The following is a 26821-nucleotide window of genomic DNA, read 5'->3' as shown; positions in this document are numbered from 1 at the left end:
GCTGGTCACTCTGCTCAGCTGATACCTGGGGCAGCATTTTCTGGCAGGGCCACATCACTGGTGCTCCGGGGAAAGCGCAGCCCCCAGTAGGGCTCTTCCTGCAAATGGATCACCACCACACCAGTAGAGGAGAGTGCTGGTTGCCCCAGGTCTGTGGCCAGGATGAAGAGTGTCCGCTGGCGCTGGCTGAGTGACCCCAGGGGCTGCAGCAGTTGGATATCCCCTGTGTAGGAGTTGATTGCGAAGGCAGAGTTGGGGGTGGCAAGGCGATAGAGGATGGAGGCATTGGCACCTGCATCCCTGTCCTCTGCCCTCATGGTGGCCACAACCTGCTTGAGGGGTGTATGGCGGGACAAGTTGACGGTGAGTGGGCTGTGCAGGAAGGCAGGGGCATGGTCATTGACATCTCGCACTGTGACCGTGACACGCACAGCTGCACTCTTGGGCTCCCATGGTGCTGAGTCCACAGCCTTGGCCAGGAAGCTGTAACTAGGTTGGCGTTCCCGGTCCAGCACCTGGGCACTTCTGATGTGCCCACTCTGCGGCTCGACCTGGAACATGCCAAGTGACTCATTGCCCAGGTAGTAAGAGACCTGCCCATTGGTGCCCTCGTCAGGGTCCTCAGCCACGAGCTGCAGCACCAGGGCACCAACAGGCAAGTCCTCTGGCACCTCCACCACGTAGGTGGGTTGAGCAAAACCAGGTGCATTGTCATTTAGGTCCAACACCCGCACGTTCACTGACATGGTGGCACTGCGTGGGGGGGTGCCATGGTCCTGCACCACCACAGTGAGGCTGTAGGAAGCAACTTGCTCCCGGTCAAGAGCACGTGCAGTGGAGAGGACACCAGAGACTGGATCTAGACTGAAGTCCTGCCTGGGGTCTCCATCTGGAAAAGAAGAGGGAATAACAAGACTGCATGACTATAACTGGTACAAGGAAGGACAGCATGAAGTCCGTCCCATTGTGACCTGGCAGGGAGGGCAGAGTGAGCTGTTCTCTGTAAGGGCCCAGTGAGATTGAATCTCGTTGGTCCAGGGGTGTGTATATGTAAGAATTGACTCCAACAGCTTACAGGCCGGTGCAGCTGCCAGAGGGAGCCCCCAGATAATGCATGGCATGATAACAGCAAAGACGTCTCACTTCGCAACCTGTAAATTCAACAGGTCAGACTAGCCAAGAGAGGTATGGAACTAGTCCAAGCCTAGGGAACCAGGCAAGAGCCTGGGGAATGAGGAACTGCAGGGTGTCTAGATCTTGGGGTGCACTTTACTGAGGGCAGAAAAACTAGAAGGCTGAGAGGTGGCAGCAGCTACATGTGGTTTGGAGCAGGAGAGAACTGAAGCGGAACATGAACTGCCATGGTTGATGCTTCGCAGAGTCATGGGCAACCCAGGGTAAACAGCCCTTACCTACTGCTAAAGAAAGAAGCTACAGAGCTCCCTGTGCTCCTCACCTGCCACATGGTATTCCAAGCGCCCATTCTCGCCTCCATCAGGATCGGTGGCCCGCAGGGTGTAAAGTGCCACAGAGCTTTGGTTCTCAGGGACCTCCACAGAGCAGGACTCGCTCTCTAGGTGTGGTGCATGGTCATTCTCATCCCCCACTGTTATCCGCACAGTTGCCTTGGAGAGGTTGGGGGGCAGGCCACCATCCCGTGCATAGACTGCAGGAACACAGCAAGACCACTGCAGCTTGCCCTCCTGACTGCGAGCTGCTATCAAGGCTGTCATATGCAAATGCCCAATCACGGGGGCAGCCAGGCATGGGATCACTGGCACTCCTGCATGCTCAATCTACCCAACAACCCTATTGCCCCACAAACCCCCATCACATCGCATGGCCTCCCCTCCCTGCAATACTGCCCTACCCCAGCAGCAGGGAGCACCCATCTGCCTCCCCTGTGCTCCCTACCCCTACGCTGCTGCACCCCTCTCGCGCATCAGCACAGCCCTACCCATCAGCACGTGTTGCTCCTGCTCCTCGCGATCCAGGACACGTGTGGTGACAATAAGCCCCGTCTGTGGGTGGATGGAGAATGGCCCCCCAGAGAGACCCCCATAGGACACCTGCCCGTTGGCACCTGCAGGGAGGAACGTGGTTTGAGGGCAGCCCAGCAGTGACCCCAGAAGCCTCTTATTTGGCTCACAGCCCTGCACCTCCCTCCTCCCAGGCTTCCCACCCAGGGGCCACGAAGGCTGTGGGAGAGGATGAGCTCACTCCCTGGCAAGTAAAGCTGGGGCAGAGGTGTGTGGTGGAAGAGGTCCTCGCCCAGCCCAGCTTATAGAAGGGAAGATGGGCCAGTGAACCTCCAAGGAAGCAGAGGAGCTTGGAAGAGAGGCTTAGGGAGCAGAGGGAATCACAGTCCCTGTTCTCATTCTCAGCTCCTCCCAGGATTCAGCCTTCATCTCTTATCTCCAGGCCAGGTGATGATCCTTCCTTCCATGGTCATCCAGGCTCTCCAAACCAGGTGGAAGGAAGCAGAATGCACCCAGTTCTGGGTGCTGCATCTCCAGAAGGACCCCTGAACAAACTGGGCAGCTCACCCTTGCCCTGCATCCTCACCCAGGTCCCGGTCCGTGGCCAGCACCTGCAGCACAGGGCTGCCAGCTGGCAAGTTCTCCATGATGTGTGCTTCATACTCAGGTTTCTCAAAAGTGGGAGCCTCATCGTTGACATCCAGCACCAGCACGGACAGTAGCTGTGTGGCGGAGCGGCGTGGGAAACCATGATCCGTTGCTACCACGGTCAGGTTGTGCTGTACCACCTCCTCCCGGTTCAGGGCCCGCACAATGGAGAGCGCGCCTGCAGACACAGGGAGACTGGCAAGCTGGGACCACATGGCACCAGGGCAAACTGTTCCCAGGACAGAGCTATTGCAAGGCTGCAGGCACTGCAGTGAGCCAGGGACAGCCAGGTCTCGAGAGAGACAGCAGTATCATGCCAGCCAGGTGCTATGCTTGGGGCTCTATGCACCCCGCAAGTCTCCTCCTCTGGGTTCCCCAGCCCATGCCCTCCTCCTGCGCACCTTGCTACATCCCCTTGTGCCCCTGCACCCTCCTCAGTCCCCGTGTTCCCCGCATCCCTGCTGTGCACCCTGCACCGCCCTGGGCCCTCACCAGTGCTAGGGTTAAGGTGGAAGCGGCCGTCACTGTTGCCTGCTCGCAACGAGTAGCTCACGCGTCCATTCTCTCCCAAATCGTTGTCCTGGGCCACCACATGCAGCGCCACAAACCCCGTTGGCTGGTCCTCCATGACGCTGACAGCAGCAGGTGAGAGGAACACGGGCGCATTGTCATTCTCATCAGTCACAAACACACGGGCCGTGACAGCCGCCGAGCGGCGCTGGCTGATGTTGCGAGCCTGGTCCGTGGCCTCCACCACCAAGAGGAAGGAGGCAGCAGCCTCCCGGTCAAGGCTCTGGCGGAGGGTCAGCAGCCCCGAGCGGCTGTCAAGCTGAAAGGGAGCCCCGGAGGGCTCCTGGTGCAGCAGGGCATAGCGCACCTGGCTGTTGGGGCCCACCCCGTCCCCGTCCAGTGCCTGGAAGGTGAAGATGGATGAGCCAGCCTGGGCATTCTCGGGCACCACGATGGTGATGGGGTCTTCAGGAAAGGTGGGTGCCTGGTCATTGCAGTCTTGCACGTGGATCTGTACCAGCACTAGTCGGCTGGAGGGATAGCCATGCTGTGTGTCCTCAGCACTCACCTGAAGCACATGCCGTGCCCCAGCTTCATAGTCCAGCTCCCGGGCAGCGTAAATCTCCCCTGTGACACTGTCAACCACAAAGGTGCCATCCCCACCACCTCCTACCACTGTGTAGGTCAGCTGTCCTCGCGCAGGAGCATCTGGAGGTGCCACCGAGCCAATCACAGACCCTGGCCTGACCCCCTCAAGAGGTTGCAGGGTCAACACAGTGGCATCAGGCCGTGGAAGCACCCGGGAGGATGGCAGGACCTGTAAGGAGAGGCAGCAGTGAGGGACACATGCCAGGGTGCTGTGTGCCAGGAGGTCCTACTGGGGAGCCAGTGCAGAGTGGGACATGGGGCCTGCAGGCAGCAGCTGTCGGGAAGCAAAGTCTCATCTATTGTGGCCTAACAGATGAACAGCAACCTGAGAACCTGAAAAACACACTGAGAACAAGCACGGGTTTTGACAGGGTGAAAGACGAGCTTCACCAGGAGAGTTAGGGTAGGTAAAGACAGACAGAGCTGCTGACTGGGCAGAGGAGGCTCAGGGGGGATCTTGCCAAATACAAAAACCTGAAGGGAGGATGCAAAGAGGACAGAGCCAGGCTTTTCCCAATGGTGCCCAGTGCCAGGACCAGAGGCAATGGGCACAGGCTGAAACACAGGAGTGTCCCTCTGAACACTGGGAAACACTTTTCACTGGAAGGGTGACTGAGCACTGGCACAGGTAGCCCAGGGAGGTGGTGGAGTCTCCATTCTCAGAGACAGTCAAAAGTCACCTGGACATGGTCCTGGGCAACTGACTGGATGTCTCTCCTTGAGCAGGGTGGTTGGAAAAGATGACCTCCAGAAGTGCCTCCCCACCTCAACCATTCTGTGAGTCTGTGATTGTGTTAGATACTGCAAAGGCAACAGACACCAGCAGAAAAAATTGTGCAAAACATAAGCAAGAGTGGGAAAGATGAGAGGTTAACACTCATCCAGATGAGAGATATAGAGAAGAAAGATTATCCAATATTACCCAAAGATACTGGATTTAATTTGGGGATGAAGTGCACCTGCAGATGGGACAGAGGATGCATGAAAAGCCACAGTGTTATCTGAAGGGAAAATATGTTGAAAAGCTCAGTGCACTCATGTCAAGGAGCTGGGGAAAGAGAGAATACAGCAAAACTGTCAGCCCAAAGGGGTATCAAAACTCGCAACTGTCAAGCAAATTGCTACATTATAGGGATGGCAACATGCACTTCAGGGACAACCTGCTTGCCAGCCTGGCCTGAACACTTTGAAGGCTGTAGAACAACTTTAGTGACAAGAACAGTTACAGACACGGCATAAAAGGAAGTGGAATAAAATGCATTGTGAAATGGCTAAAGGCAGATGTGTCAGGCTAACACCTCTGCTCTCCTCAAGGACAAAGGAAATGCAGTGATTCTAACTTGCCTGGGTTTTAGCTGGGCTCTGATGCACATGGGAGATCACTCATTACACTGAGAAAAGGCACAGTCTGAGTGTGGCTGTGTGACAGAAAGGACTAGAAGACTGACTGGCTCAAGGAAAGCCATTAGCTGGCCTTTGCAGAGATGGCTCTTGGTGCTGGTATTTGCTTTTGACAGATGCAAGGGCACAAGAAAGCTGAGCACATTATTAACTTGTTGACGATGTTAGAGGGCACTGCCAGCACAGAAAGCAGCAGAATGTCAAACAAGGAGAGTCAAATGGCTTTGGGAACTGCAAGAGCAGGGACAGAAAGCTGTGGAATGGTGTGCTGTGAAGGTGCCTTAACTAGGGGGAAACCGAAGTCTCTGCTGTAAAAGGAAGCTCATTACTAACAACAGAGAAAGGACTTGGCTGTCTGGGCCAACACACCAGACAGCAAGTGCCAAAGTTATATGGACATGAAGAACACCCCGCATGTCAGGAATGCTGTTTTCAATAGCTGCTGGGAAGGATTAATTTGTCTGTGCAGGGGACCTCTGAGGTCTTCTCTGCAACAGCATATCCAGGACAGGCTTTGCTGTCCAGGAAAAAGACAGAACTGCTTACTATTAATGCTGTTGACCACTTTACAAATGAGAACACACACAATGGCAGACAGACCCACCCCTTCCCATCCCAGGTTCTCCACACAGATTTTAGGGCTGGATCAATAGCTGAGCAAGGGCAGAGGGTGCACTGGGATGAAGGCAGTGGAGGGTGGGAAGGCAGGGAGGAGGGCTGCCAAGTAGCTAGATGGTGTTCTCCAGGACGCGAGCAAGGGATAGATGGTGCAGGAGAAGAGGAGCAGGGGTGCTGGATACCTGAATGCGAATGATGGCTGACGTACTGCGAGGTACCGTGCCCCTGTCACTGGCTGTCACAGTGAAGATGTACTCGGCACGATCAGATCGGCGTAGAACTGTGGCAGTCCGCAACTCTCCAGTAGCCATGTGCAGTGTGAAACGCTCTGCCCAGGCTCCTGCAGAAAGAAGGTGAAATGCTGCAGGAAAAAGCAGAGAGGAGGGAGGGCAGGGAGCAGGTTGGGATGGAGGAGGGAGCACGGTATGGCAGAGCTTGGGCAGTGGGCACCCATTTGCCCACAGGGGTGATGGCTGCAAGGCTGAGAGCACCATCAGTCAGTTCTGCAGCTCATACCTATCAGTGAGTAGATGATGGTCCCATTCTCACCCTCGTCGGGGTCCTTGGCCTGCAGGGAGGCGACTAGAAGTCCCGATGGCTTCTCTTCCAGCACCTGTAGCACAGCCCAGGGAGCAGCTGAGTGGCACAGGGCACCCTTCAGACTACCCCCACAAAACCCCGAGCATGGCACAGGATCTGCACCTCCCTACAGCAGCTGCACACCTCACCCAAGGCACAGATCCTGCAGCAACACCCACAGGCTGTGCCCGTAGCGAAGCTGGCAAAGGGAGTTTCTGCCATGCCAGCCCTCCTCCCATACCGCCCTGTTTAGCAACCAGCTTAGCGGCGCTGGGGCATGCTGCAGCAGTGAGCTGCAGTGTGATGGTGGGACACCATTTCACTCCTGTTATGCCTAAAGCCTCTGCAGCTAGGTAAACCAGGGCTCCACCACCGTCCTGGTTCTTTCTGCCCCCCAACAGACCCCTTCAGCAACATGCAAAGGTGTGAGCACTGACGGGCTCAGAGGCCAGTCACTCTGGGAATGGAAGATGACTTTCTCAGTCCCCACCAGCCAGCCCAGGGAGGTCTGCAATCTCTGGAAATGCAGCTGGCAGCTCTTCCTGCGCTTGGACACCTGGACTCTTAGGGCTTTTCCCTTCTCTCTCTTGTTCCTAGCTAGCACTGCTGACTGCCTGTCGGTAGGCACTTAAGAACACCATTTTGTGCCAGTGCATCACAGTACCATCAAGGCATTAATTACGCACATGCTCCACTAATCCCATATTCTCAGGTGAGTTACCAGCCTCCTGACAGAGACCACATGTAACAGCATTGCATGCAAACACCTTTCCCAGATAGTTATGGAAATGGACCCATCCCCATTACTGTCCCTCACCACCTGTCAGTTTTTGGGATTACCCTCAGCAAACAACCCATGCCTGCTGGCTGACCTGTCTCTCCTCCAGCACAGACTCCTTGCAGCCACCCACACCTGACGGGTAGGGCAGGTTCTCCACTTGGCACAAATTCTGTGGTCCCTTCCACACCAGAAGACATCAAATTCACATCCTGAAGCTACAGACCTCAAATGCACATCCTATCAGCACATCCCACAGCACAAATCATCCTCACAGATCTAGCTGTGCTAGGTGACCTCTGTGTGGTACCACTTTAATGCATTCATGAAAAAGACAAGTGGAATCAGAGCAAGAATGCAAGGAAAGAATCCCAGGAAAGAAGCTGCAAGCTCCTGAGAGGAGGCAAGTGTTAATGCTGTTGCACAAGCTGCTGGCATCACACTGGTAGCGCTCAGGGAGGGGAGACCAGAGGAGCTGGCCTTGTTTAGCCAGGCCAAGCAGTGATGTGACTGCACTCTGTAAACACTGGGGAGAGGGGAGGGAAATTCCAAGGAGAGAGAAGAGCTCTTTAAGCAAAAACACAATATTGGCACAAGAACAAATGAGTATAAAGTGGTCAGAAATTAGTTTAGGCTGGAAATTAAGAGACGGTTTTTAACTACCAGATCAAGGAATCTGGAACAGCGTTTCACAGCAGCGATGGAGGCAGAGGACCTTCTAAATATAGCTCAGCTGTTTATGAAAAGGAGTGTCTGCGTGGACACCTCTGATTGGGGCCATGCTTAGGAGGCCCCTTCCAGCCCCTCCTCTGTAACAGGCTGGGGCAGAGCCTGCCCCCCATCCTGTCCCTAATCGCCCCCCATCAGGATACAAGGGGCTCCTGCTTCATGTGCATGGCCGCGCTTCTCTTCCACAAGGACTCAAACTCCATCTGGGGAAAGTAGTGACTCAGCAGAGGAGTTGGATCTACACAGGCTCCATGTACAAATGCCATCTCAGATGTACAACCAGACGAATAAACAGCAATCAAAATAGTCTTGCCTCTGCAAAAACCTCAGCCTTAGTAAAACTGCTACCAGGCAGACTTGTCCAGGTCAGGTGTCCACCCTCCAAGAAGGCTGCTGCAAATACCAGTTTGGTCCGAAGATCAGAGAGCCACCTCAGCCACTGGCCTAGCTCTGACAGTGGCTGGCAGTGGATGTATAGAGAAGATGCAAGAAATAGGGTATGTATGGAATAATCCTTCTGTGAAACCTTCCCAGCTTCCAGCAGTCTGTGGCTAAAGTCACTTCCTGAGCCACAGATCGTATTTTTGTTCAACAGCCTTTGATGGATTTTTTTCTTTCCATAAATTCATCTAGTTTTGAACCCATGTAACTTTTGGCAATGATTTCACAATTTAATTATGTTCTGCATAAAAAAGTACTGCCTTTGTTTATTTGAAACCTGCTGCCTGGTCATTTCTTATGAAGCTGCCTGCATAGGTCTTGTGTTGTGAAAAAAGCAACTTCTAATGTCCCCATGACTTTCTCTGTGCCATTTACTGCACACCTCTGTTATATTCCTACAGTTTCTTCCATGCCAAAGAATGTTAAATTACTTTCTTTCTGCATGGAAACCATTATCTGCTGAAGATCACATTAACATCCTTTTCTGAACCTTTTCTAGCACTACTGCTTATTTAGTAGAATGGAGGCTGGGCAGAGCGTGTGTGCGGAATTTGAGAGGTAGGGTAATGATGTTTTCTTTAATTCTCTGTTCCTTTTCTAATAAAACTCAGCATTTGACTTGCCTTTTTGAATGCGGCTGAGCCCTGAGCTGACATTTTCACAAAGCATTCATGGTGACGCCCCAATCTACTCCTTAAACTTCCATAACCAGTTCAGAGCCCACCACTGTGTAAGTGAAATTCATATTGCTGTTTGCCATCTGTATCACTTTCCAGTTAGCAACCGTGACTTTCATTCCCCGTCTTCTTTTCTAATTGGACAGTCAAACAAGATCTTTCTACAGTTCTTCTCAGGGAGCCCTCACCTTTATTACTATGAACACTATGAACAGATCAGTAACATCAACAACCAACCACCTCTTCTGGAGGACATATGTAAGCACTAAATAGCAAGGGCACCAGCACCAGTCCTAGGCACCCACCAGTGATATCCCTGCTCTGTGAATACAGACCGCTTCTCCCCCCTCTTTGCTCCCTCTCCCATTTCCCAGGGATCATTCCCTGGGAGGATCTATTACAACTGCAGTTCCTGGTAGTACTACTGCAACCACCTGGTCCTGCCAGTGTGCTACCAATGTGCTTGACAAGCACATCTTGCAACCCGGCACTGGGAGATACCCCTCTAGCTGATGCTTAAAGCAAGGTGCCCATACAGAAACCTCCCTCTGCTTTGCCTAATGAACATTGATATGGACACTCCAGTGAGCAAATCTGCAATAAATCACTTGAGCTTTTATCATTCAGGTCTTACTTTCCCCTCCAAGCTTTTCTTCTACACCTAAATCATGATTAACAGCGGCCTCTTCCTCTGCTTCACCCTTCCCTACCTGTGTTTCTAGCAGGAGGGCTTCAAACCACAGTGCTCCAATACTTGTTTCGTTCAGAACTGTCATAGCATTTACCTGCCTTCAGGACTCTAAATCTGTCCCGACCTCACTCTTTCCCGCAGGATGTGTATGCTTTTGTGGTACCTTTGTATGAGAAGACACCTCCCAAGCTCTAGCAGGACACTCCCAGCATTTCATGCCCCCAAACACTGGAATCAACTGCAGAACCTGCTGTGCAAGTGTGCGGTGGGTATCCCTGCCCCAGAGAGAGGACACTCAGCAGGCTGCAGACACGTAGTGTGAGCAATGCCATTTTGCAGAGCCTGTTCAGTCACAGCCTCGGCAATGCCACGGCTGGCCCCTGGCCTGCAGGAGAGACCCAAAGGCCAGAGCCCTGCTCAGACAGAGGACAAGACTAACTTTGCCTTCCTCTGCCTCCACCAGGCCCTGAGAGACGCCTTCATCCAGGCCAAGCCTTGACAGTACTGCAAGCCGAGACTGCCAGCTGGACATGCAAGAAGGCAGCTGGGCAAGGGATGGCTGCAACCTGTAACAGGAAGGGAAAAAGCAATGAACAGGGAAGGTGTGACTGGAGGTGCAGTGTCCCCAGGGTCCTGTGCTGATGGTCATCCAGGCACGGCAGTGACCTGCCAATACAGTCCTGCCTGCTCTGACCTGCCTCTGGTGTGCGGCTCAGGCAGGACCTGTGACAGACAAAGGCTGCCATCACTGTGATGGTTTTAAACCCAGCACAGCACAAGTGGCTTTGAGAGCACTGCCTGAAGCGCAGCAACGTGCAGAGCAAGCACATCCTTTTGGCTGCAGGTTCTCCTCACTCTGTGCAGAGGAGATGAGGACAGGGCTTCTTGTGCTGCCCATCCTGCTCCACTGTGGCCAGCACCACTCGCCCAGCTCCCGCGAGCCCTCACCACAGGGGCTACAGCCGAGCAGATGCAGCCAGCTGGGGCTGGGGGTGGAAGGTTGGTCCTCACCCACTTCTGTTGAGCAGCACAGACATAAATCGGGTTGCAGCACACTCAGTGCCCGCGTGACTGCTGCCACCACACAGCACTGAGGGGGAAGGCTGGCCTGGGACCCATAGCAGATTCTCAGAAAACCCTTGTGAGTGCAAAATCCAGCTGGGCAGTGCTTTCTTGACCTCCTAGAAAGCCAAGTGGCTATACCAAAATTCCTGAGACCTAGATGTTAATGGCAGCCCATGCTTCTCTGCTTGCCAATGTCTTTCACCCCTGGCTCTGCTGGACCAGGTTTTGGGCTCCCTTTCGCTTTCCCTGCTTGCAGACGTGTGAGCCAAGAGCTTCTGCCTGCTGGTCAGTTCTATTGATCTCAGAGCCCTGTGCAGTCCTCACCTGCTCTGTGCACAGGGTTGTCTGCATTTCCCAAGGACATGACCAGTCGTACCACATCTCAATCAGATTTACCAGACTGCCCTGGCTGCTGCATAGATGCAACTTGTGCCTGCTTATCTCCCACCCTGAAACTCGGCTGGGTGCCCCTGCCCACTCCATTTGCCCCTGCAGAACTGCCTGTCCCCAAACCCAGAGGCTATCACACCCCGGCCTCACCAGGGCTTCAGCCTGCTGCCCCTACCTGCACGGGTAGCTCCTGACCACTGGCCACGTGAAGAAAAGCAGGAGCATTGTCATTCTCATCCAGCACAGTGACATAGATGGTTCCTGTGGCACTGCGGGGTGGCGCTCCCCCATCCTGCACGATCACCAAGAGCTGGTAGCTGGACTGCTGCTCCCGGTCCAGGCTATGCTTGGTGCTGAGCTCCCCTGCGAGGGAGAAGTGGGGACACAGCTCAGCCCAAAAAATGCTTTAGAGAAGAGCCAGTGCTCAGGTATGTTGCTGGGGAGCCCAGCACCACAGAGGGAGGAAAAGGAGTATTCTTTTGTGGCGCTGGCCTGGCCCGCATCACTTTTGACCTGCCCTGGACTTTCTCCCCAGCCAGCCCCAGCCTAGGAAGCCAAAAGTCTCTCACCTGTCTGTGTGTGGATAAGGAAGTTGGGATCGTGCTGGAGCAGGCGGTAGGTGAGCCGGCTGTTCTGCCCAGCATCCCGGTCACTTGCCATCACCCTTCCCACACTGCTACCAGGAGCCTGATTCTCAGGAACAGTGAAGAAGTAACGCTCCTCACTCAGCCGGGGGCTGTTGTCGTTCTCATCAGTGATGCTGATCCGTACAGTGCTGGTGCCTGTTTTCCGGGCTTCCCCCCCTGCACCACTGCCTCCTGCTGAGGCCAGCACCGTGAGCACATACAGGTCCCGTGTCTCCCGGTCCAGTGCGCTTTTGACATACAGCCAACCACTCTCAGGCATGATGCCAAAGCTGGCAGCATCCCCATCTGCACGCAAGTGGTAGGTAAGGGTCACGGATTCTGCATCGCGTGCCAGGGCCCGCACCTGCAGGAAGCGGGTGGAGACGGGCACACCTTCCTGCACCTCCACGCGGTAGGTGAGTGTGTCGAAGATGGGCCCATTGTCGTGCTCGGCTTGCACGTGCACCAGCAGTGTGAACGTGGAGCTGAGCTGGGGAACACCGCCATCGCGGGCCATGATGGCCAGCCTGTAGGCTGCACTGGCTTCATACTGCAGGGCCCCGATCAGTCGCACCGCCCCTGAAGAGCGCTCCACGCTGAAGGTGCCATCACCTCCTGACACCAGCTCAAAATACACCTGACCGTTGGCACCACTGTCACGGTCCTCGGCCTGCAAAGTGTACACTGTAGTCCCAGGTTCTGTGGCTTCTGGCAGCAGAATGGAGTCAGAGGGGGCTGGGAACACTGGCACATTGTCATTCACATCTGACACAGAGATCTTCACGCGTGTGTTGCTATAGGCGGGAGGTGAACCACTTCGGGCTTGGACATCCAGAACGAGGACTGCCTGGGACTCATGATCAAGAGGCAGGCTGGTGCGGAGCTGCCCGGAGGCAGAGTCAATAGAAAAGTAGCCATGAGGATCCCCCGAGGAGATGGAATAAAAGATGTCATCAGCATGACCTGTGGACAAGGAAACAAAGACAGGAAGAACTATTTGTGTACCCAGCTCACCTCCTCAGCCCCCTGCAGACAGCAGCAGCATTGGGCAGCGCTGCCTGCGGCAGACTCTGCTTGGGAGGCGTACAGTGGCACTGTGTACATGTACATGTATGCACAGATACACGTGTGGAAGTGTGTGTACACACACGTGTAAGCACACATGTGAGAGCATGCACTGAGCTGACTGACAATCGCATGGCTGCACATTCGGGTATGTGTGCCCCTGTGTGTGCGCAGAGCTCCCAGAACAGGGTTGCTCTGTGAGGAGCACCTGCTTCAAGATGACGTGGGGACAGGAAAAGTGACTGTGTATGAAAGGGACAAGCTCATACCTGGAGGGTTCTGGGCCCGGACAGCTCCCACACTGGCACCCTGCAGCATGTCCTCAGGCACTGTGAAGAAGTACTGAGCTTGCTCAAAGACAGGGGGTGAGACTGTGCCCTCCACGATGCTGATGTTCACCTGGGCATTGGGCTGTGCCTGTAGGCCCCCACCATCTTGTGCAGAGATCACCAGCTGCACCAGGGTGTTGGCTTTACCACTCAGCGACCATGAGAGGGAGATGACACCTAGGGAAGAAAGCAGCTCAGAGGGCACTATGCCCGCACCCCTGCCTGTGTCTGGCACCAAGGGAACAGGCCGAACCATAAGCTTGAAAAGGAAGACCTAAGGGGACAGTCAACAATGCGTGTGTGTTGCAGGGGGGAGGTCACCATGGAAGAACCGGAGTAAAGAAGAGGAGCCCGCCTGGGAAAGCCTCCCCAAATCCCCCCTTCTCAGTCTTAAGCCCAGCCCTGAGCTAAGCAGGGGTAAGGGCTGGGGGCAATAAGCCAGAGGGCAGGTCTTGGGACAGGGGAAGGAGTGAACAGGGCTTCCCCTGCGGGGTGCAGGGTCACGACACAGCAGGTGGGATCTGGGCTGTGAGGAGGCTCTTGGAGGAGACACAGAACTGAAGGACCATCCGCAACAGGCCCTACAAAGGAGGTCGCCCTGCATTAGGATGGCTGGTTGGCCTGTCTCATCCCAGTCACATTCTGGGAACCTGGGGACCAGTGTGGAGGGACCCTGATGCCTGTGTTGAGCACAGGGCTCCTTCTTGTTCTGCTGAGAGACCCTGGCACCACACACCCATGCACTCACCTCCCTAGCAGAAACTGCTCTGGCTTTGGTGGCCAAAGCAAGGCAGAGCAAATGCAGCCAGCGGGAAAGGTGGGACTGAGCACAACAGAGCGTCACAGGGATGAAGAGTAAAACTGAGCAGGGGAGGGGAGGGAACAGGGCAGGGACAAGGAACTAAGCAGGATACAGCCTGATGGGGCAAAGCAAGCAGCATGCAGGAGGAAAGGCGCAGTGAGTCACGGATGGGGAATGAAAGAGAGGAGGGAAGACAGGACAAGTGAGGAACAGAGCAGGGGGCAGAAACAAAAGGTCAGAGACTGAGTCTGGGAAAGGGCTGCCAGAGGCTCAAGAAGCCGAGGCAGGGAAGATGTGGCAGGGAGAGGAACAGATGTATCCTGGTGGCAGATTGCACTGCTGAGATGACCAAGCACTGTCCCTCAGGCTGGTTCTTACACCTGCCCGCATCCCATTGCTCTGAGTGCTGCCTACTCTGGCTGCCCTTGAGCTCTCTCTCACCTGTGTCCTTGTTGAGGGCAAAGAGAGGGGGTGAGTTTCCCAGGACAATGTGGTAGGTCACTCTCCCGTTGAGCCCCTCATCCTTGTCGTGGGCAGTAACACGCAGCACAGCTGTACCTGGCATGCTCTGCGTGCTGATGCTGGCAGCATACTCCAGGGGGTAAAACACTGGCTGGTTATCATTTATGTCCTCCAGAAAAACTTTCACATAAACCATGGAGTTCAGGCCACCCTGTGGAAGGACCTGATCAGAGACGGTGCAAAGAGCAGGGGCAAGAACAACAGTGTCCCCTGCACAGTGCCGAGACAGCAGCATCGCATCCCCGCGGCCACTCCAGCACTCACCCCATCAACAGCAGTGATGGTGAAATCATAGGCAGATGTGCCCTCATCACGATCCAGAGGCTGCACAGTGCACAGCTGCCCCGTGTGCTTGTCGATGCTGAACTGTGTGGGGACAACACTGCCGATGCCAGAACCAATGGAGTAGGAAAGGGAGCCAAATGTGCCGCTGTCTGCATCTGTGGCTGTTACCTGGATGAGGGAAGGCACTACATGAACAGGGCTGGCATCACAGAGAAGACCACGAGCCAGACCCAGCCCATCACCACCACCTCCGCAGTCCAGGGCCGCCATCTGCTCCGTGGCCCACAACCACTGCACAGTCCTCAAAGCTGTCCATAGTCAAGCAGACAGACAGTTACTGCCTCAACCCTGCGATCCCCTGTCCCAGACAAGCCAACACTCCCTCTGCAGCCCTCCCTGCAAGAGGACAGGGTGTCCCAGGGCTTCAATGACTGCAGACAGTGTCCTGGGCCCTGCTGCAGGCAGCTGTGGGGCATCCCAGGATCAGCCCATGCTGGCCTGGTCCCCGTGAAGGGTCACAGAGGTGGGGGAGCACAGAGCTGAGACTTGTAAGAGCTGCACCCTGCTTTTCTATCTACAGTGCTGCCATGGGTCCCTGCATCATCAGAGGTGCCTTGTTTCAGGTGATACCTCCCTTCTTGCACCCCTGAGGCAACATCCATGGCCCAGGTCAACAGACTTGCCTCAGCAAAGGAAAAGGTGCAAAAGGAACCCTCAGCAAAGGGGGTGCAGAAAGGCCAAGCCTTACACAGATGCCAAGGATCTAGCAGCCAAGCATCCCCCGTGCATCCAGCTTGATTGGCCAGCCAGGGACAACCTGCACCTTTGCAGAGCTGGCTCTCTGCTCCCTCTTTTCTTCAAAGACACTTAAGACAAGCCAGGAAGAAAAACAGCTCCCTTGTCACCATGACCCTGCCCCTAGAGCTCTGTGCCCAGCAGCCCTGGGCTAGCCAGGGCACATGAATTGCATTAGCAGTTACAGATGCAGCAGGAGTATTAAAACTGCTGCCTGCTTGCAAGGCTCCAGTTCCTCCTTGGGCTTCTTGCAGAGCTCGGGTCAGCAGAAAATGGCTCCTTCCCCTTGACCCCAGCATCACTGCCCATGGCTCATCCACCAGCTGGGAGCTCTGCACAGAGAACAAAGCTGGAGGACGGAGCCAGGAGGGAGGCAGCTGGGCCAGGCCCGGGTGAAGTGGAGTTCAGTCCTCGTCAGCCACAGCTCCTCCCAGCAGCAGCGCTGGGGCCTCGGCTCCCGTGAGCGAGAAGCACAGGAACGTTGCATGCACGCCAAGGAAAGGGCCCAGCTGGGGGCTGCAAACAGCTCTTTCCTTCGGGCAGGGCCCCTAACCTGAACCACTCGCCCAACCATCAGAGATGCAAGGACAACAAGAGTACAAAGAACAGCTGGGACAGGGAAGCAAAACCAAATCAGGCAGAGGGGGGGCCTCTCTCCCGCCCTAGACCATACACTCTTGCTCTGCACCCCAGGGAGGGGAGGCAGCACCTGCGGCACATCCTCACCAGCTCTCCTGCCCCACTGCCCGTGGTCTAAGGGGATGCCTGAGGGGAGAAGCTGAAAGCACACCTACAAGGAGCACCATGCTCCCTGTACAGAGTATTTGCTCCCCAGCCCTGCAGCAGCTGCCAGAACTGCCATGCAACAGGATCCCCCCTCCCTGCTCCGGCTGCAGAGCACTCAGAGCCACAGGTGCCATGACAGCAGCCCGGCCACTTTGGGAAACTGGACCCACCTGCCTCCCCCCTGAGTTCAACATCATCCGTCCCTCCTGCCCCAGCTCCCTTTGCTGTGGAGCTGCTCATCTGAGTGTAAGTCTGACCTCGCTGACATTGCTGAAACCTGTATTCAGGTTGCCTGTACTCTGGCTCCATGTGGGATGTTATTACTGGGGTAACAGCCCTGTACCGATACACTGGACTTGTGTGTCACGCCTGGGTTTCAGCTGGTAGCATTCTCTACCACTGTGGTTGGAAAAGCACCTGAAACTGGTGAGCTGCTGCAGTGACTGGAATAAGCATTATGGGGCAGATTAATAACTTTTTTCTTTCAAAATGAACTGCTTATCACTCTGAAAGCACTCTAAAATGCATGTCAGCTGCTTTTACACACTGCTTGTACAGCAACAAGCTCTGCAGCAGAGTAAAATACTTTCCTTGGGCTCCTTGGGCCAAGGCTTCTGATGCTGCCGTAACAGCCTCACTTCCCCACCTTAACCATCCTCTGATGGTCGCCATCCTAAGATACGCACAGGGGAAGCTATCTGGAAATCCAGTTTCTGCCATAGGAGCTGGGTCAGATAACAGGAAAAACAGATGAGGTCTCACTGTTTTGCAGTACAGCACCATCTCCCTGGCTGCTCCCTGGTATCCAGAGCCATCTCCCTGCAAGACTGTCTCACGGAGCCAGCAGTCTGGCATCAGAGCCAAACCTAGCTGCAGCGCCAGGGCAAGGCAGCCTCAGAAAAGCTCCCTGCTCACATGTGCCTGGTCCTCTGCCTCCCCACCCTGCTCTGGGACGGTCTGTGGACCAACAGTCTAACACAAACCCTGCCTGTATGAGCCCACACAGTGTCCAAGGGAGGTCATCCTTCCTGGACGTGTCCCACTGCTACACCAGCACTGGGAGAACCACTATGGGAGCCTTGTGCCTGGTCCTAGTCTCACTTGGAGGGGTGATGCTAAGCTAGTGCCCAGAGAAAAGCCACAGGAACAAGAAAACACCTGAAGGAGCAACTAACAGCATTAGCTCAGCATGGGGTGGCTGGACAGTTTGCTTTGCATCTCTGCCACTGTGTGGGGAGAGTGGGGCTGTGGCTGGTGTACCCCCCAGCCCGAGCTCTTCTGCCCGCAGGCAGGCAGTGCCTGCAGACCACTGATGTCCTGTGTGTGCGTTCTGTGGGACGGGCTCTGAAAGGCAGCACAGGGTTTGATCAGCCACTAGGTACAGCTGTCACCTCAGCCTAGCTGGCATGCGTAGCTGGGACCCACTGCTGCAGACTGCAGAGCACACACAGTCTGGGACATGGTGCACATTTTTAGCTGTGGGGATAATTAACCACCAAAAGGGCTCATCAAGGCCTGTGGTGAATTCGCCATTCCTGGAAATTTTTAAACCAAGTCTGGATATTTTTCTAGGAACTTTGCTAGAAGCTAATCCAGGGCAGCCCTGGGCTCTGCATTTAGCACCCATCCCAAATCTTGGATCAACAGCTGGTTTTACTGTAGCTTACTTATGAGCGTCCTGATGTTTGCCTGAGAAATAAGAGGGAAATGGGGCCAAGCTGTCTATGGGACAGCCCAGGAAACACTCCATTTAGGGTTGTGCAAGGCCTGCTGCTTGAATATATGGGAGCAGGAGTCAGAGCTCTGAGCCTGAATGGAGCCCCTACAGCACCCTCACCTCTTACTTCTTTGAACATCCTGTAGGGCCAAGACTGACTGTTCCCAGGAGGAGCTACGTGAGTGGAGAGAGAAGGAGAAGGCTGTGGATGGGAACAAGACCCCTGCAAGATCTTGCAGGGTCAGCATGCAAATACAAGATGTGGACAAAGCTGTGGGGTTACCTCATCTGCACAGGACACCTGTGCAAGCTCGCAGGATCACCACGGATATACCAGGCACAATGTGCAGAGGTGAAGCACATGCTGTGTTTCTGCCCAAGACTACAGGCTGTCCAGCTGCAGTTCCAGATGCCAAGCACAGGAGGGTTCACAAAGTGCAAGTGCAGGGAGACTCCTCGCACTGGGTGAAAATGTTCTGTGCTGTGTCGTGAGACAGCAGTGATGCCACAGCCTGGCACTCTCTCCCTATATTGGGACTCCAGAGGATGCCCTGTGAGGCAGGGAGTGTAGTGACCCTGGAACTCTGATATCAAATCCACGTGTTCCCATTCACAGACCCAGCAGTGAGAAGGAAGCTATGGTGAACCGTTTCTATGGTTCATTATGTCTCTGTTGAAGACCTACTTCTAATCACTGCTGCTACCCCCGTGTCTGATTCTAAGGGGTGATTCAACCACTAAGGGGTGGTTGTTCTCAGAAACCCTCTCAGTATTGGTATTGGTGGGTGAACCAGGCAACCCATCCGCTTTCTGGATAAACCAGCTGCACGGTCAGAGTGTTTTCTGGCCTGCAGCTTTTCCTGCTGTATCCTGCAGGACCCCATCCTCCAAAGGAAAATCCTTTGCGATCAGGAGATAATGGCTGCATGAATGCATATGGGGTGTGTAATCAGCTCCTTGGTCTGGAAGAGAGAGGGAGACAGATTCAGGGTCCTGCAGACCACCCTGCTCAAGTCCAGAATCAGGCCAGGGTTTCTGAGCAGCACAGGGCCAGTGCTCCCGCCTTTCAGCCTTGCTAAGATCTGCTTGGCTGCAAGCATGGTATTTCTCTGGAACCTGCTGCAGCTGCGCACAGCACATGGAGCATTACTCTCTCTCCATGCCTTGTCCTCTCATTCTGCCTACAGCATGCTCCCAGGAGAGCCCAGCCTTCACATAGCCTCGCATAGAGCCCACACAAGCCTAGGGCAGCACCGGGGTCCCCAGCACGGCACAATGTGCTAGAGATAGACAAGCCAAGCCTGCAACAGGCTACTACACCTCTCCCATGTCCCACAGCACATCCCGTCCCTAGCTGCCTCCTACCCACACAGCTCTACCATGCCCCAGGCCCCATACAGATGCTCCCCCATGGGCACTAGGACTGGCGCCTTTCTCTTGTCACCCCCAGCAACACCTCCATCGCCTCCCTGTATTGCCATCTTCCTCCAACACCCCCTGTCCAGGATATCCCCCGGGCCACGCAGTGGTGCCCCACAGTTCTGCTGAGGCTGTGCAGAGCTGGCACCTGGCCATGGACTGGAGAGCATCACCTGGCCTTGAGGTGCTGGGTCTTCCTGCATGTTTGCCTGCCTCCCTGCAGGGCAGCAAGCAGGCAGTGCAGCATGGCCATAAACTGTGTTGAGCAAAGGGTGTGCTGGCAGTGCTTGGGTTTGGGGCCAGACGGAGCTGGTTGCTCTCCAGCAGTGCAGGGTTCAACAAAAATGCAAAAATGTAGAATTCCTTGCTTCAGGGCACTGCAATATCGAATTATATATATTCAGAAAGCAACTGCCCACGTTCACAGAGAAAAATCCACTAAAGGCTTTAAACACAAGGACTTCAATGCTGGGCCAGGAAATCCCTGAGCTGAAGCTGCCAAGGAGGCAGAAGAACCTGAGGGAAGCCTCTGGATCATAGTATCAGCACCAATTTCTCAGTATCAATTTCTCAGGCTAACCAAGGGTGATGCACAGCTGGGTCTGCCGTTCACTAGAAAGGGAGAACTGGCTCAGGATGTGTAGCCTTGGCTTTACTGACCATGAAGTGGTAGTGTTCAGGATCCTAAAAAGAGGGAGGAAGAGGAGTAGCAGAGTACGGGCTCTGGACTTCAAGCCAGACTTCAGATTATACAGGGAACTGGTAGGTGGGAGGGGTCCTATGGGAGGCAGCTCTGAAGGCCAAGGGAGCTCGGGAAAGCTGGCAAGCCTTCAGGACAGCATACTCCAGGCACAAGAACAGTCCACCCCAGTATTCAGGAAAACAAGCAGACGTATCAGCAGATGGCCTTGACTAATCATGGACCTTAGCTGCAATGCAAAAAGGCAGCATATGGGAGGTGGACACAGAGGCAAGTTACAAAGGAGGAATTTATAAATATTGCCCAGGCATGTAGCGATGGTGTCAGGAAAGTCAAAGTTCAAGTGGGGCTGAGCCTTGCAAGGAAAACTGAGGGTGCTAAGAATAGCCTCTAGCACTGCATTGGTAGTAAAAGGCTGAATAAGGACCCATTTCCGAATGCAGTGTGTGATTAGTGACAGCAGACACAGATGAGACTGAGACACTCAGTGCCTCCTTTAGCTCAGTCTTCACCAAAAAGGTCTCCCAGGCCTCCATGCTTTTTGAAATGGTTCACAGAGCTACCAGACAGGGATGAACACTGAGTCAGGATTTCTTCAGCAAACTTGATCCCTATGAATTCACGGGAACCAAGAGGCTGCATCAATGGATGCTGGCAGAAATGGACTTGCAGGGACGCTCTTTCAAACATGGTGGTGATCGAGGGAGATCCCTGACAACTGGAGGAAAGCAACTATTGCAACCCGCCTTCAAAAGAGGCCAAAAGGATCAGCTGAGGATCTACACTCTTGTCACCTACGCTTCAGTCTCTGGGAGATTCATGGAGCAAGTCCTCTTGGAGCATGTTTTTGGCCACATGGAGGAGCCTGGGAGGGGAACAGCAGGCACAGATTGACTGTCCTGTTTGCTTTCCACGATGCAATGATGGGATCTGTGGCTGAAGGGATGGCAGCTGTGGATGACAACTGCCCTGACTTTAAGAAGGCTTTTGGCACCTTCTCCCACAATCGTCTCACCCGAGGCAGGGTGTTACGGTCTGGGGGGCTGGACAGGGGGTGGGTCACAGCCAGGCTGGAGAGTCGGGCTCAGAGGGCTGTGGCTCGGGAGCTGTGCTCTGCCTGGAGGCTGGTGACAAGCGGAGCACCAGCACCGCAGGGGCCAGCCCGGGCACCTCTCCTGCTTAGCAGCCTCAGCAACGGCCCGTGCAGGACCAGAGTGCACGCTCCTCATGGTCACACGCTCCTCATGGTCACAAGTAACACCAGCCGGGGGTGTGGGGGGGATGAGCAGCTGACACGCTCGAGGGCAGGACTGCACCCCAAGGGCAGCCGCAGGGAACCCCGTGAAATGCAGCGAGGACAAACGCCAGGGCCGGGAAGCAGAGCACCCCTGCGACAGCACGGGTCGGGGAAGCAGCTCCAGGGAAAATGTCCTGGGGGTCTGGGTGGGCAGTGAGCCGGGCACGAGCCACAGGGCACCCCGGCAGCCAGGAGAGCCCGGCAGAACCCCGGCCGGTGCCAACGGGGGCACTGCCGGGAGGCCGGGGCCGGGGCTTCTCCTCCCCTCTCCTCAGCCCTTGCTAAACCGCATCCAGACACCATGTCCAGCTCTGGAAAGACCTTGACAAACTGCAGCGAGTTCGGGGCCGGCCGCTGAGTTGGAGCACCTGCCCTGTGAGGAGCTGCCGAGGAACCGGGGCTCGCTCAGCCTTCAGGGGAGAAGGCTGCAGACCTCGCAGTGAGCTGCCAGCGCCGACAGTGAGCTTACCAAGGACACGGAGCCAGGCTCTTCACAGGGGTGCACAGCAGGAGAACAAGACACCACAGGCACCGTCTGAAATGAGAACTTTGGGCGGGCACGGTGGGAAGCCTGTGCCCTGTGAGGACCGTCCGGTACTGCAGCAGGTTGCCGAGAGAGGCTGTGCAGCCTCCATCCTTGGGGCTTTCCAAGGCGTTACTGGATGAGGCTGTGAGCAGCCCGGTCTGACCCCACAGCTGCCCCTGCTTCGGGCAGCAGGTTGCACCAGAGACCTCCCAAGATCTCTCCAATCTGAATTACTGTGTGGCTCAGTGATCTAGCTGCTGCGCCCTTTCCCCAGCACAGGCTATGGGACACCAGTAAAGTAGCTCACTTTGCTATAGAGAGCTTTGCTCTGCTGTACTATAGCTGCTCTTTGGCTTCTCACCCAGCACTCAGTGTAGCCCTGTGCTATACAGCCCTTTATCTTGAACACTGTGGGATCCCTGTCTCAGGAGTCACAACTGCTGCACGCTCAGCAGCAGCCCAGTTTGCTGCAGCACATCCAGACAGTCCCAGCAACGGATGCCCCCCCTCCTCTTCTCCCACATGCACACGGGCTAGTTCACAATTCTTCCTCTGAATCCATGCACACCCCTCCTGTGCCCATGAGGCTGGGCAAATGCAAGACATTTGGGAGGCCTCCAGCAACACAGTCCTCCAGTCCCTGTTAATCTTACAGGCAGAGGGCTGCAGGACTAGTTGGGTTTTCCACAGACGTGTCCCCTACAAGAGGGCAGAAGCTTTGCACCAAGCCAAAGGCATACAGCACCCTAGCGTCCCTCCACGTGCATTTACACCATGTGGCTCTGCAGCTGCCCCTGAATCCATCCACAACCCACAGCAGGGGTTACAGCATGCTGAGGTCCAGTGGAAAACAACAGGTACAGATTCCCAGATCTTTCCAACAGAATCTACATCTCCCAGACACATAAACATGCAGTGACACTCTCAGACACTGCAAACAGCGGTGACTCAATATATCACATCCCACCAAGCCTCTACTCACCAGTGCCACATAGCAGAATGTACACATGCTTATAGGTTCATCCTCTGTTTCCTTAACCTCACCTGCAGGCTGCTTCTCTCCTGCAGGACTGCCTTGGCTTCACTGATGCCCTGCACTAAGCCTAGGCCCACCTCTAGCACCTTCAGAACTTTTGCCTTGGGTGTTTTCACAGTTCCAGCATGTGCAGGGCCCATCTTTCATACAACTCTTCACACTCCTGGGTCATAGCAAGGGTAAAGCCACCTTGTGCTGGCACAGGCTGAGAACTTCCAGGTGATATGTAGCCAAAGAGAGAAAATAATCACTGGGGAAAGGAGAAAGAAGCATGAACCAACCCCTTCCCCAAGGGCCATGAGACAGCCACTGTATTTGGCTTGGAACAAGTTTATGCATGGCAAAAGACAGCAGTGGTCAGCATGATCCTGTGCCCTTCATTAGTTAATGTTTCAGTCCTAGTTCATGCTTGAGTCCTAACAAGACAGGCTGGCAATTTTAGTTATTTGCAAACGGGTTGTGTGCACGGTTTTTGTTGTTTCCTCCTTACACTGGACAAGGGAAGTAAGAAGGAAATACCAGGGAGAACAAGTGGCATGCTCTGCAGCAGCACAAATCAAGAGCTGGGCTGCAAAGGAAAACCCGATGGAGAGGAATCAGAATTGTGCTTACTAAACAAACAAATTAAGCAAGAGAAGGGAGAGGCAGGTGGAAGCCAGGAAAGATAGGCCACTTCAATATGAGGGGACAGCCTGAAGCAGAGGCCAGCATCCTGGTGCTGCAGAAGGAAGTAGACAACCTGGAGGTCCAGCCAGAGATCAGGGGATGGAGACTGATTGCAGGGCCAGAAAGCATCAGCAGCCTTAGGGAAAAAGCTGCATTTCACTGCAGACTTTGGAGAATAGGTGTTTAGTATGGGCAGTTGTTACTCAGTGCTGCAGCCATGCCCCAGAGCAGGATGGCGGAGAGAGGACTGAGGCACTCAAATGGTGACAGCTGCTGAGTGGGCAGCGAGCCCTTGCAGACAACCCCAGCAGGATGTTTTGTACATTAGGCGGCCTCTCCATGTCTACAGAAGTTGTTTGTGACCACTATAAAAAGGCTGAGGGACATTCTCAAGTCTATATGCATGACAAACAGTGAATAATTAGAGATGTGATTAGCCACATACTGTAAACTCAGAGTTAGGAATATCGTGAAAGTCATGTGACTGCTAGTATGTAAAAGGCATGCCAGCAGGAGAAATGTGCTAACTGAAAACCACACAGAAATGCAAAACCTTAAAATAAAATAGCTACAGTTTGGCACAGTCACCATCTATGTGCCAGGGAGAACTGGGAAAGGCCTAAAGAGGCAGGAGGACAAGGGGTAGGATGGTAAATGTAAAAGGAACAGCACAGTGTAGTGGTAGCAGAAGCATGGGATATACTACCGTTGGTTTTGCATTAAAAATCACAGAATCATGGAATAGTTTGGGTAGGAGGGGACCTTTATAGGTCACCTCATCCAACGCCTCTGCAATGAGCAGGGACATCTTCCACTAGATCAGGTTGCTGAAGTAAAGTCAGGAAGAGAAACCTGATGAAAGAGGCAGATTTTATTTATTTATTTAATTACTAATAAGATAATAAAAGTATAAAATAATATTAAATTATTTAATTATTATTCCTTTCAAATAATGGATGCAAATGAAATGGCATGTGGCCCTTGGGACCTAATTTTGTGTTAAGGAACCCAGGGGATGAACCTGATGCTGTGTTTTCAAGACTTTTCTTTGATAGGTATAGAAAAGCCTGCTACCACGGAGGGGCTCAGGGAATACATCTTAGACATTTTCTGCTGACATCACTAACTGATCATTGTAATTACATGGAAATGTAGCTGTTTGCATTCAATTCCCAAGTGGATTTGAATCTGGCAAGGGATATCTAAGTCAAGAAGAAGGGCTTCTGTAATTACACAGGTAACAAAAGGAAGGCTAGGGAAGATGCAGGCTCAAAGCTGAAGGAGACAGGGGACCTGGTGACACAGGACATGTGAAAGACTGGGGAACTTCATGCCTTCTTTCCCTCAGTCTTTACTAGTGAGACCAGTTTTCCAGGAATCCCAGGACCCAGAGGCTGGGCTGAAGGAACAAAGAAGATGTACCCTTGATTGAAGTGGATCACATCAGTGAATTCTTAAGCAAACTCGACACACATAAGTCCATGAGCCCTGATGGGATGCACCCATGACTGTGATGGGAGCTGGCGAACGTCATTGCAAGACCACTCTCAATAAACTTTGCTCAAGCACAGTGTTTAGGACAAGTACCTGGAGACTGCAGGAAAGTAAATGTCACTCCTATCTTCCATAATGTCAAAAAGTAAGATCCAGGGAACTACAGACCAGTCATCCTCACCTTGATCCCTGGGAAGCTGATGGAGCAGCTAATCCTAGGAACGATTTCCGCGCACATGCAAAACAAAAAAAATCGTTACAAAGATGATGAGGGGCCTCGAGCATCTCCCTTAGAAGGAAAGGCTGAGAAAGGTGGGGCTGTTCAGCCTGGAGAGAAGACTGAGAGGGGATCTTATCAGTGTCTACAGATATCTTAGGCGTGAGTGTCAAGAGGACGGGGCCAGGCTCTTTTAGTGGTGCTCAGCAACAAGACAAGGGACAACGGGCACAAACTGCAACACAGGAACTTCCATCTGAATGTAAGGAAGAAGTCTGAGGATGACAGAGCGCTGGGACAGGCTGCCCAGAGAGGCTGTGGGGTCTCCTGCCCTGGAGACATTCAAACCCGCCTGGACACGGCTCTGTGCAACCTGCTCTGGGAGAGCTGCTTCAGCAGGGGGTTGGGCTGGGTGGGCTCCAGGGGTCCCTTCCCACCCTGACCATGCTGTGATTCTGTGATTCTGTGATCAAGTAGTCAGCATAGCTTCACCAAGGGTAAGTCACGCTTGACAAACTTGATAAAAGACTGGCCTGGCAGATGAAGTAAAGCAGTGGATATTGTCTATGAGGACTTCAATAAGGCCTTTGACACTGTCTCCCATGAGATCTCATAGACTAGCTCTCAGTGAATGGGCTGGATGAGCAGACTGTGAGGTTGTCTGAAAACTGGCTGATTGGCTCAGCCCAGAGAGTGACGATCAGCAGCACGAAATCTACTGGGAGGCCAGTAGCTAGCAGTGTACCCCAGCAGTCAATCCTGGGTACAGTGCTGTTGAATATCTTCATTAATGGTCTGGATGATGGGGCAGGGTGTACCCTCAGCACGTTAGCTGATGAGACTAAATGGGAAGGAGCAGCTCATACACCAGAGGGTCACGCTGCCATCCAGAGGGACCTCGACAGGCTGGTGACATGGACTGACAGGAACTTCATGAAGTTCAGCAAGGGGGAGTGCAAAGTCCTGCCCCTGGGGAGGAACAACCCCGTGCAAGACTATGTGCTGGAGGCCACCCAGCTGGAAAGCAGCTTGGCAGAAAAGGACCTGCGGGCCCTGGTGGACACCAAGTTGAAGATGAGCCAACAACGTGCCCTTGCTGCCAAGGCAGCGAACGGTATCCCGGGATGCATCCGGAGGAGTGATGCCACCAGGTCGAGGGAGATGATCTTTCCCCTCTACTTAGCACTGGTGAGGCCACAGCTGGAGTGCTGGGTCCAGTGCTGCTCACCCCACTGCAGGAGAGAGAAGGACATACTGGAGAGAGTCCGGTGAAGGGCCATGAAGACGATGAAGGGACTGGAGCATCTCTCCTATGAGGAATGGCTGAGAGCTGGGACTGTTCAGCCTGGAGAAAAGAAGGCTCAAGGGGCACTGGGTATAAACTG

At 54.1% G+C, this 26821-nt stretch overlaps 1 protein-coding gene across 1 annotated transcript in view; it reads right to left on the bottom strand.

Moving 5' to 3' along the window:
* DCHS1 (dachsous cadherin-related 1) overlaps window positions 1-26821 on the bottom strand; it is a 55731-nt gene that overhangs the window by 14745 nt on the left and 14165 nt on the right. The window contains exons 3-14 of the mRNA XM_055801420.1: window positions 14763-14951; window positions 14418-14649; window positions 13115-13351; window positions 11724-12743; window positions 11330-11517; window positions 6321-6417; window positions 5987-6144; window positions 3120-3954; window positions 2566-2805; window positions 1958-2083; window positions 1457-1666; window positions 26-889 (exon numbers count right to left, since the gene is read on the bottom strand). Of these exons, the coding sequence (XP_055657395.1) occupies window positions 26-889; window positions 1457-1666; window positions 1958-2083; window positions 2566-2805; window positions 3120-3954; window positions 5987-6144; window positions 6321-6417; window positions 11330-11517; window positions 11724-12743; window positions 13115-13351; window positions 14418-14649; window positions 14763-14951 (4396 nt within the window). The remainder of the gene's footprint in view (window positions 1-25; window positions 890-1456; window positions 1667-1957; window positions 2084-2565; window positions 2806-3119; window positions 3955-5986; window positions 6145-6320; window positions 6418-11329; window positions 11518-11723; window positions 12744-13114; window positions 13352-14417; window positions 14650-14762; window positions 14952-26821) is intronic.

This window comes from Falco peregrinus, chromosome 4 (assembly GCF_023634155.1).
Source record: "Falco peregrinus isolate bFalPer1 chromosome 4, bFalPer1.pri, whole genome shotgun sequence".
Classification (NCBI taxonomy): domain Eukaryota; kingdom Metazoa; phylum Chordata; class Aves; order Falconiformes; family Falconidae; genus Falco; species Falco peregrinus.
Note: the sequence above shows the minus strand (reverse complement) of the source record. Positions and strands in the feature narration are given on the sequence as shown.